The 12,165-nt window shown below is 39.5% G+C and overlaps 1 protein-coding gene across 1 annotated transcript in view; it reads right to left on the bottom strand.

The window, feature by feature from the left end:
* The window catches only part of LOC117461813 (vertebrate ancient opsin-like), a 106,756-nt gene that overhangs the window by 18,790 nt on the left and 75,801 nt on the right, over positions 1 to 12,165 (bottom strand). Inside the window, exon 3 of the mRNA XM_034103777.2 lies at positions 2,427 to 2,660. Within this exon, the coding sequence (XP_033959668.1) occupies positions 2,427 to 2,660 (234 nt within the window). The remainder of the gene's footprint in view (positions 1 to 2,426; positions 2,661 to 12,165) is intronic.

The raw sequence follows: 12,165 nt of genomic DNA, 5'->3' as shown, positions 1-12,165 counted from the left end.
CGGCACCTTGCCGGTACTCAGTAAGAAGTGCCGGTACCACATGGGTAAAAATCAGAAGTGCCGGTACTGCGTCGTACCGGTGAGTACCGGCCCAATTCAGCACTGGTTCTCACTGTCCACTTTCCTCTTCTTGGAGAGCGCCATGTGTAATTATTTGTCTCTCCCTGTCGCTGCTAACATGCCTGTTCGCTCTCCTCTCCGCTTCTCTCCCTGTATCGCTAATTATTCTCTTCACTCACTCTCCTCTCCGCTCCTCTCTGCCGCTGTCTCATCTCTTCTTCTGTGTTTCTCTCCCTGTATCGCTCACTCGTCTTTTTCGCCCCCTGTCGGTGAAAATAGAATCGCCCAGTCAAAATTGAAATCCCCTATTAATGTATTGATTATAGGTCCGGTCCGTATAGGTCGGCGTCTGGGTCCGGATCCGGACCGAGGTCCGCCTGTTGCCGACCCCTGCTCTATTATATACAATGAAAAATGTTCGGTCATACCGCCACTTCACTGTCCCTAATACTGCATGCACTCACACTTTAAGTCAAACTAGGATTCCATGATTTTATGTAACATAAATATATTTTTCATCGAGCTATGTCCTTCAGATCTACTATTGGTATTTCAGCCTTGGTAAACAATACAAACATGTGATATATGAGCTATTTAAGCTAGAATATATCTATAAATCAATCCATTTATGTAGAAAATGTGTTTTGAAATACAAACCGCTTGTGTATAAAGCTCTACAGTGAAGCAAGTGTTTTAAACACAATTAATCATAATGATAGAGACTTCAGGAAATCAAGGCGTAGTTAAAAGTAACTGGAGTTATCCATCAAACAAAACTTGCCCTCTAAGTGTATCCTTTTGGGGCCAAACTGCATCGGTACTCCTCCTGGCAAAGTGTCTCATTAAATCTGATTTGAATTCACCAAAGACCTTTGCTAGAAAAAGCCAAATCTGATTTTGAGTTAGAACAATCTCAACCACTGTTCTGGACTCTTACGTAGTATCTTGACTGAACGTCAAATTGCTAAATAAAAAGGCTCAGACAGAGTCACTCAACAGAAAGATGCTTGTCTCCATTAGTCTACGGATCAAATTAAATAACATGAACATGCCAGAGTTGCACAATAAATGTGATACCACTTTAAAGGTCTGTTGTCATTAATTATTTGCATACAGAGGCGTTGTGTCCCCCAGACCTTAATCTATTATTTAGTATCTATGTACATCTAGTTTATAATCAATGTGGTTCTCAACCAGTGGCATGAGAAGATAACAACCCTACAAGTGTGACTCTATGATTCAACTCATGATAGTGTTACAGTCTTATGAAAAGACGAGTTAGTTAGCATTTTAGCTTAGCATATGCGGGAAAAGCTAGTTGGCTCCGTTGAGCTCATCTACGCTTAACATTTTATTTGTTTAATAGGCACAAAAGCAGAAATGTACAAATGATTCTGTTTTGCATGTTTTTTTGTGCCGAACTATTTTGTGAAGTAGTTTCCTGGAAACTCCGCTTGTTGCTAAGCTAACAGGCTGCTAACTTTAGCTTTCTTCAAGAGATATGAGAGTGGTATTGTCCTCTAACTATACCAGAAATGAAATAAGTAATTTTTCTTGATGTTAAGAATACATCCTTGAAATGCTTGATTGGAAGCAGAGTTTTTATTTGAACATCACATAACAAGGGAACACACAACAAAAAAAACATGTTGAGTAGTTATTTGCCAATGTTAGTGATAAACCCAATGTCATATGTATTAAGAGAGTCAGGTGACACTTATTTTTCCCAGGAAGGTTTACCCCCAACTAAGTTGTAGCACAAGTAAAAATAACAAAAGTCCTGGGCTTCTTATGGAAGCTCAAAATAGGAGCTCTTATTTACAAACACTTAATCTCCAAGTGACTTATCATATTGTCATTCAATTCAAACTAACTTTGAGACAATAATCACCACTTCAGAGGATATATTGCTTCATGACATTGCAAATGCCCCCTTTGGTTTAACAAAAGTAATGGGAATTGGTTGAAATCACATGAAAGTCTTGGATAAGGTCATTAAAGATTATATTAGATTTGTCCAACATGGCCTGAGATGCAACAAAAAACAAACAGGAGGACCTATCCCTTTCTTCTTGAATAGTTGATGTCATTAGCTGCCTGGTGATGCTGATTGATAGCCTTTTTCCTCAAATAGCCAGATTCAATTCCTCATTCATAAACACAGGTTCAGCATTTAGATTATTCAGTAGAAACAAAGGCACTGGCATAACAGATTGGAATATAAAACAATGACTCATTACCGTTTTATCAAACCAACGTGAAAACAAGATGTCTGGCCTATATGTAGGATGACCTCCGCCTGCTGCTGCGTGACAGTGAAAGATAAAAAGCACTGACATCAGCCCCCCTCCCCCCCACCCTCTCACCTGTTTATTCATGAAGACATAGATCACTGGGTTGATGACGGTGCTCGTCTTGGCCAGGATGGATGGGATGATGCTCGCTACGGGGGTGACCATGCCCGGCGACCCGAAGGTGGCCAGCAGGGCCATGATGCCGTACGGCAGCCAGCACAAAAGGTAGCAGACCACCATGACGACCACCATGAACAGCACGCGCTGCTCACGCTTCCTTCTTACCGGTGCGTTGATCCCGCTCACCTGGAGAACGTGAGGGAGAGAGAGGATGAGGAATCAGACTTCATTGAGCTTGCAATGACACAATGTGTTCTGACATACAGGTTTTTCGCCACAAGGAGTCCAGGAAATAAAATGCATGAGTGGAGGTCAGGCGAGTTGAAGGGAGGCATTGAAAGCTGTATAAAGACGCACAGAATGCAAACAGGGAAACTCAAACTGTACATCAACAAAATGACTTTAATCATTGCGGGTATGCAGCAGAGGGAAAAAAAAACGCCAACTCGTACATCCCTGCTCATTGGATTTAAAAAATATATATTAGGTACTGCACAAAATATACATATTGTTTTCCGAATTGTCTTTTGCATACGTTGGTCACAATGCAAAGTATGGCAAAATGCACTATGAGAACGCGGATGGTGCACTTACAAAATACTTTGTCCAGGAACGATGATCAACATTTTGGCTGAACACGGTCAAAATGTACGCACTGCAAAAGTGTTCACAGTGCATGACAGTGTACGATGGGAAATATCCACATTGAGATATAGCAACTGTTTTGTCCTCGGAAATTAAGGGGTAATAGTAAGCATCTAGCCATAATTCCTTTCAGTTATATAATACTCAACAAGTAAAAGCAATCGATTTTAGAAAATACATGTCAGGATTTGCTTTGTGGTTTTGGTTTTTGAAATAAACTCTTTATCAGGGCTGTGTATAGGCAAGAATCTAATGATATCATATTAGTAGTAATATTGAAAAACTGTTAGCAAAGAAAAACATTTCATTTTAGGAAAGCTAATATAATAAAAAACACACCATCAAATGATTTTGCTTTTGTCATAGTCCCTTGTAACATCCAACATCACAGCACTACATACTTGGTATATGCGTACAAAACAATAACAAAAATGATCTAAAATTTAAACTGGCCATCACACAGACGCCAGTAGGACTAATTGAATCTGTTTTGACTCCTGCTGCCATTCAATGTCTAACTTGGAAGCACACAGAAGGTGAAACATGCTTTAAAAAGCTTCTGAGAAAACGATTAGATTTTTGGCTTGTTTGCTTGAGATGTCAATTATAAACTCAACAAACAAATTGAAAAACAAACTTTAGATTCTAGTAGCAGCCAATATGTCTAAAAGATGTTTCTTGCCAAAAGCTTAATTTAGTGCCATGTTGTGCATGCTCTACTTTTTCATGCATGGTTCTGAATACAGTATATCAGCCCATTATCTCGCTACCCGGACGCTGTAGAATGTCGGCTAAAACCACCTGCTCATGGAAATCAGTTCCCTAGCACATCCATTCACCAACAACATTACACAGGTCATGAAAGACGGCTTGCCACTTGCCATTTGATAAACTTGTAGTCTTTTTCTCTCTTTTTTGGTGTCATATTATATTTGGTGAAGTTTTAAGAATTTTTCCTTTTTGGCAAAGGTCACCTCCAATTCGGCTAAGCAAAGTCCTTGCTCTTTTTTCACTCTGTACACTTTCTCCCTTTGTCAACTCTAAAAAATAGGTTGCTAATAGCTTCAACCTTTGCTCTGATGAAATACATGGTGGCAGAGATCACAGACAAATTGATCAAATGTGAAGTAACAGATGAATGATTGCAATTAAAGGCTGAGTAGCTGTTGAAGGGGAACTAGCTTACTAATTGATTGCCCTTCCACAGAAAATGTATCATATGCTAAACATCAGTCACTAAAAGCTGTGTCGAGTCCATGTGACAGCACAAATCTGTGGCAGCATTTTGTCAAAACGACAGGACTACAAGCTCGGTGATGAGCATGAATACGTGACAGGAAGTCAATTTTGATGATTGACTCTGAGCAGGCAGTGAACTGAGAGCAGCAGTCCCTTCCTTTTTTTCTTTAGCTGCAGGCTGTAACAGCTTGAAATGGAGATGAAAATGATGGGCAGTAGTCCAAAGAAGCCCTGATGCTAACAAAATGTGGATAGGCGAGATGAAAATAATTTGTCAAGAACTGTTTGATGAGAAATGTTGGTCAAGAGAGAATAATTTCACAGAATTTCACTGACTTCATAAAATGTTCAATGTCTTATTCCCTTCTGTGATGACAGAAGAATCATTGTTTGCTCTTGAGACATCTGGCAGGCTTTCAGTTATTCAGACAGATCATCTGGCAAGTGAGCAGTTGTTAAAATGAGTCTTGAAACTAAAAAAAGGCATGTTCCAACACTCAACCCTTGTAAATGTCCAACTGACAACTGTCAGCCCAGAAACCACCAATATATTGTTAACCTTCCAGTCCTACACAATCCCTAAAGTACATTATGGTGCAACAACAAGGTCACTCACTGTACTTCAACCACTTCCACTGAACAAGTGAGGTCATTTTTCACGCAGCCACAATAGTTCACTTGTCTGAGAAACATAGTTTAAGAAGATCGATATTGTAGTGTACACTGCGCTGTGTATAAGTGTGCCTGTCTGAAAGGGAAAGATACAACAGTGATTTAGTGTTCTGAGGATGAATAATGGTGTGTGAAGAGTAGGGTTGGGTACCGAGAACCGGTTCCGGTTCGGAACCGGTTCCAACATTTCGATTCCAACGGCATCATTTAGAAATGTGAATTTCGGTTCCGCTTTTCGATGCCTGAGGAAATGTTTCTCGCCGCTCTCCGTAGCCTACTGCATGACTGCAGCGGGGCGGGAAATGTAGCGTTGTATCTACATTTCCTACAGTGTAACCTGAGACCAGGGCCGGCCCGTTGCACTGGCATTATAGATGTTCACCAGATCTGTGGAGGCGCTGCGCTGACAGCTCTGGGAGGGAAAACAAATGTTTTGACCGTTGGTGCTCATCCTAATTTTCGGCCTTGATGTAACAACATTCATAATTAAGTAAATGTAACACCCTTTTCATCCCGGTTACACTTTTCATTCGCCCTGTACGATGGGCGCTGCAAGTGATGAAAATGGGGGATGTTGGCTTATCTGGCACCCGCAGCTCACAGCCAACGTGCGAGTGAGTGTGGGAGCGAGGGAGGGCGCTGTTGTTATTAGCATCTGGTGCTAGCTGCTCTAACGGAAGAAGAAGATGTTTCTACAATGATGTGGAGGAGAGTCCTCTCCAGTCATACTGAGAGGCTGATAACTACAGCTCAGTGAGGTAAAGGACTCTGAGTGTTTAGATAGTTCACTTTAGTCTAAGTTATCTCAGTGGGTCTCAAACGTTTTGATCACAATTTACGTAAACACATATTTCCAAGGCACTCCTTTATAATTATTGGGATAAAACAGGTTTGAAATCATTCCAATGTGTACTATAGGACAGTAAACCAGACATATCGTTTTAAACTGGAGAGATAAAAAAATATGCATAAATAAAAGAGTAAAATAAGATATGAATGAACAACAAAAATAAAATACGTTACATGTATTTGTTATTGGCTATGGTGGGTTACTGGTTATGCTCACATACTTATTTAATTATTAAAATGTAAACCGATATTTTTCATATGGGTGTTTGGAGTTGTACCCCCTAGATCTGGTCTCTAGTAATTCTGCTTAAAGTTCACCAGATTGAAGCATTTTACTTCAAAATGTTCAAACATTTCTTCCCGGTATGCCTGAGAAGGCAGATATGCTTGTTTTTCTCAACAAGAACTGTTTTTAAAAGTTGGACTGTTGCACTGTTGTAGCTTCAGTGGTTCTCAGGTTAAAGTTACATAGCAGTGAATATAAACAGACTGATTAATGTGAATATTACTTTAAACTAACCTGTGTAAAAGTTTCTCGAATAAATGTAATTTTTTTGGTGGAAGAAGCATGTATCATTTTTTTTACCCTGCCCCTCAAAGAACCAGAATCGAGAACCGTTAAGAACCGGAATCGAAAAGTAGAATCGGAATCGGAATCGTGGAAATTCAAACGATACCCAACCCTAGTGAAGAGACGGCTAAACTGTGTGTTGTGCCTCTTGAGAAACACGAGAAAATTACACTTTGCTTTATTGTAGGCAATTAACTCATCTTAAAAAATATAAATTGGTGGTTGCTGGGTGACTGTTTTAGTTATTTTTTATGTATTGCCTAATAGTTTGTGACTAGGCGGACTCAAAATGGTCACCTAGCACTGTGCTAAAAGTTGAAATTATTTCAATTGACTGACCTTTTGACACCAAACCCAAAGAGCAAATTGCGTATCATGTGAATGCAGTATTATGGTCAATGTTATTTTTCAAAACTCATGAATTAGAATCACCTGTTATAGTCCTGTAGTCCTTCCTGTCCTGTACTAAATAACAGACAAACTTAGCGACTACCTGAAGAACAAAGTGGGCAATAAGGTGTTAGAAACAGCGGACTGGTTGCCAACAACTTTTTCATAATAACTGTCAGGAAATGCTGAAATTGGTTATTTGTAGTGCTTTTGCTACATTCAGCACTGTTTGGATGTTTTGGCAGAAAAACTATAGAGGATTTGGTTAAATGATTCACATTGAAAGTGCTAAATAATGAAAAAGGAATGAAAAAGAAGTGTTCCTCCCATGAAAAGAAAAAAAGCTAAATGGAATTCAACCATTGACAGAAATAATTTAAAACGTTGCTTTGCTCACTGTGTCAAACTTGTCTTCTGAAAAAAGGCAGACAGTATGTAAGCCAATTTCAGCTTGTGTTCCCTACTGGCCCACATGATTGACAGAAAAAGCAATCATTTGTATTGGTCCTGATGGATCAAATTGTGATGATGGAATGATTGATCACTAAAGGACCTTTTAATGTGTGCATTGCAGCACTTTTAAAGCTGTTTCTCTTGCGCTTATGCCCAGCAGTCTTATATGAACAGCAATTTTGATTTTGACCACTTGACACACTCAGAATCAGGCCTATTCTTGAGGGATTATTGCTGATGCATTGTGGCTGTTGTTGGGCACTTTTTATTATAAACACACAGAAGCTAATCAATCTAAACCCAAAGAAAGTGTTGACATATAGAAAGGCCACTCAGCCAACAGAACAGGAAATTAAAAGGCCCATTCAAACTGCAATTTCTAAAAAAAATGCAATTTTAAAAACATCACCATGCTCTCTGACATGTAGTACCATTTGGATAATAGAATCAAAATACCTGAACATCGTATTATGCTTTGGTTGTATATTAATTATACTGCAAAGCACAAAAAACATCCTTTCAGGTTTCATAATTGTATTTTGTGCCTCTTCTTTGACATGCTTCAATGCAGCACCTCTGTTCACCCTCTGTGTGTGGGAGTTCAACTTTGGGATTTTAGCCTTTGGAGACCATTTACATGCACAGAAACGTATATAACACACTACAGGAAAGGGAAAACTCCAAAACATAATAGGGCATCTTTAAATATCATGTCAAGAGGACAAAAAATCCTGCAAAAAAACCTTGCATAGCCTTCTGAATCCTTTTCTGTAATGTACACTGCTGCCATTATAACGCTGTGTAAGTGTGCCTGTCTGAAAGAGAAAGATACGACAGTGATTGTGTGTTCTGTGGTTTTCTGCTACACAGACTTTTGCTCTTCCAGATGACACTGAAGTTGACATTAAGAGCATGCTTTCAGTATGTGACTGTCTGTGGGAGTAGACAAGCTGTTGTCACACTGACATCTGCTGTAGAAATGTCCTATCTTTAGTCAAAGCCATCTATTTTAATCACAGCATGTCATATATAACAGGATGTATAACCGTGTGTGAAGCGCAGGAGACGGGTAATCTGTGTGCCGCACCTCTGGAGAAACATGAACAAAACACGTTGCTCTATTGTAGGCTTTATTGAAGGCAATTCACCTGTCTTACAATGAGGGAATGGTACAGAAATGGGGAATGAAACTGGTAGTGGTCGAATTTAGAGCACTAGATACTGTTAGTTGAATGGCAGCAGCTCTATTAGAAAAAGAACTGACTGCTGTTGGTGTTGCAGTGTTTAAGGCAGGAGATTATTAAAGTTTGAGCAAAGAATCCTGGGTAAGGAAAGCACAAAGTTACTTCCATTCTCGGGTTATGGCTGCTTCGTGGGTTATATATGATGTCCTCATCTAGAATCATGTCAGGGCCCCAGCAGGCTTCAGACAAGAGCTGGTACAGTCTTGGATGATGTATCCACAGTGATGGACAGGTGAAGCAGAGTCCTAACATCCAGCCAATCCATTTTTTAGTATTGTTAGTAGTTTTCAAAGAGAATACATCAATAGAAAACCCATTGTTTGGTTTATTCTGGAAAGTGTGTTGAATGACACACTCCTGAAAGTTGAAAAAGGCAAACAAACTGCTTTGAATGCCTACCAGATATGAAAATGTGGCAGGCATTCAAACCCCCGCCTGAAATGCCTCCGGTGGATTCATTAGTTGTATTCCGTAACATAGTGACATCACAATGTAACACTTGCACTTCTATTAGCTAGCACTCCAACACATTGTATGCGATAGGCTAAACAGAGCCGGCCAGCTAACCAATCAGAGCCGACTGGGCTCTGGTTTCAGACAGAGGGTGAAAAGAGGTGCTGCAGCACAGGCAGTATGAGAAAAATAAAGAGCTTTTTGAACATTTAAGCATGGAGACATGTCAGAGCAGAGGCACAAAATACAAATATGAACCGGAACATTTGCATAAACATTTTTTAATCTCAAGAATGTATTTTCTTTCCTGTACTCAAACTGAAGTACACACAAGAGTATACCTTTCTATTGGTTCTTATTTGCCAAACAAGCTAAATAAGAGCATGAAGATTGCTTGCCTATTATTGCTTCCAGTGCCACCAGTTAAACCCCACGGCCCCGCGGGTGGGGGAAAAACGCAACATCTTGCAAGAAACAGCGTCTGAGGGCTAATTAACATTTAATAAACTATGAATGTGTCATACTCACTTAACGGGAAGAAACTCAGCTTTCAGACAATATTAACAATGTTTAGCTAAACGGAACATAAGGGTAATAACAAAGGCTCTGAATTAGCCCTGAGCGGAAAAATGCTAACGCAATTAGCACATAACTCAAGGTAAAATACCCTTATTACTTATCGTATCTGCACAAAGATATCGATTGGCAAGCTGAGATTCCACAGATTCCAGACATATAAGTATCGTCACTGAGCGATCAGAACTCGCGACATGGGAAGCAAAACCACACATCACATTGCGGAGCAAACCCGGGAGAAATTCTTACCTATGCTGTTGTTCTGATCAAAAGTTGCGTTCAATGGCATTAAAATGATAAAAACGCAGCTGAAGGTTAATCCATAGGTTAATTAATTGTGTATGTGTCACTTTGAAATGATTACTGATAATCCATCTTCATATTTATGTCAATAACGGAGATTTCATATTAGGTACGAGTGTCACAGTCTGCTCCATCATTCACCAGTAGTTTACTAGTTTCCCATTCACCTGTCTCACCTGTCAGGTTTTTTTGGACGGACACTATAATAATTTTTTTTTTAATATGTTCAATCTGAATTTACTTTAAAATAAAAAAATTCCATATTGATTCTGACTTTTCTACATCCAACTCACATTGCTTTGAGAAAAAAGATTATTAATTGACCTCTTTTAGAAGTGAAGTTATTGTCAATTGTTCTGGGAATTTCATTTTCGAGCATGAGACCTGAAAAAGGCTCGGGGTAAACCATGTACATTTGGTTAATGAAGACAGGCTGGCTCTGAAGAAATAGTTATCAATTCAGTCTGAACTATGGTGGGAGGTTGGTTTCACACATGTACTTTTGGTTTAAACAAAACCATGGAGGAGTGAAAAGGGATCATTAAAAACGTTGGTTCAGCTTTACTGGCTTCCACTGATTTAACACGTTTTACTGCTTCGATGTCCTATCCTTTAACTGTGAGTTCCTCTACTGCCAAGTCACATATTGATCAAAAACGTACTCGTATCCTTTGTGCCACAAAACTTTCAAAAATCGTTTAAGTGCTTATACTGTACTTCAGCTGACTTTCAACTGATATATGTTTTGCAATCCACAAACCTGCATTCGTTTCTTTTGAAGATTTCACCTTCAAAACAATTGATCAACTACACTTTGATGACACAAAACCCTTAATTACACATACTCAACTCTTAACTACACTTATTTGGACACTTACACTCTAATAGGTTTCTAAAATGACTGCCATTTCAACTTTTAGCTTTGTGCTTCGTCTATCACTTCAACAACTCCTTTTAGTATTTTAACTATTTCAGCTGCACTCATATGCATGCAAACATTCATTTTCAGACTAAAATCAATGAAAATAGGAAATACTTCCTTATTTGAAGGAAACGTATTAAAGGAAAAACTGCTGTTTTTATTGAAGCATGCATGAACAATTCAATCGTGAGCTTTAATGTAATAAGCATTGTGGATCCTCAAGCTCAGTACACATTGTTTTTACTGTGATAAGCTTTATGACACACCAGTGGGATCAGCTGCTTGTTCTATCAGTGTAACTGTAATCAGATCTCATCTGTTTAATATCAGTGATGGAGCTGCAAGCGGCTAAATAGATTTAGTGTTCTTTCAGTGAGATAGTCTTCCCAGAGGAATCTTGAGATTGCATTAATATTATGTTATGCTTTACCTCGTTATAATCAGAGTTGGGTAATAATATTACTATTGTCGGTAGGAGTAGTGTAACGCGCTAATTTTATAATTCAGTAATCACACTACAGTTACTAACATTGCCCCGACACGCGTTACTTCGTTACTTACTCAAATCAGTCATAATCAAACCTCAACAAACACCTGCAAAGAACACATGCTAAGGTGAAGCTAACGCACAGCTATTTGTTGTTTGTTTATATCACGGTCTGTTCTTCTTCTCTGTTTTCCAGTTGTTGCCTGTTTTGAATGACGAATACACACTACCGCCGCCTGCTGGTAAGGAGAGTTATTGCCACTCACGCATGCGCAGTTCGTACGTGCTCGGCTGAAGTCTTTGCGGTGTCTGGTTCCAGTGCAACACATGACCAACACGCAGGAGAACACGCCGACGCAACAGCGTGAGCAGAGATAAGAGGCTTCTCAATTCTTAAATTTCCCCTCCTCGACTCCCCTCCTCGAGACTTAGTCCCGCCCACAGGAGATGCGAGCGGAGGACCGAGGAGGGGAACCGATGAGAGAGGAGGGGACATTTGAGTATTGAGAAGCCTCTAGTGACTGCGCAAAATATACAGATAGCAGGAGACAGAGGACAGCCATGGTCAGATAGGAAAACATTCAGGATCTGGATCAGTCTTATGCGACAATGGAAACTGAACTAAAGAGAACATTTGAAACTTTAGCAGTCTGCGTGATCTGCCTGCAGGGAGGGGCGGGCCGGCCCTGCCAGTAAAGTAACGAGTTACTTTATGTAGAGAGTAACGAAGTAGTGTAATATATTACGTTTTTTTTAAAGTAATATGTAATATGTAATATATTACTTTTTTTTAGTAACGACCCCATCTCTGGTTATAATCTAATAACCTTGGTTGAGAGGGGCATGGTTCAAACTTTCTTAGCTAAAGTTGAGAGCTTTGGTTTATT

The sequence above is a fragment of the Pseudochaenichthys georgianus genome, chromosome 17 (genome assembly GCF_902827115.2).
Source record: "Pseudochaenichthys georgianus chromosome 17, fPseGeo1.2, whole genome shotgun sequence".
Taxonomy (NCBI): domain Eukaryota; kingdom Metazoa; phylum Chordata; class Actinopteri; order Perciformes; family Channichthyidae; genus Pseudochaenichthys; species Pseudochaenichthys georgianus.
The sequence above is the reverse complement of the archived record's forward strand: the minus strand, read 5'-3'. Positions and strand labels throughout refer to the sequence as shown.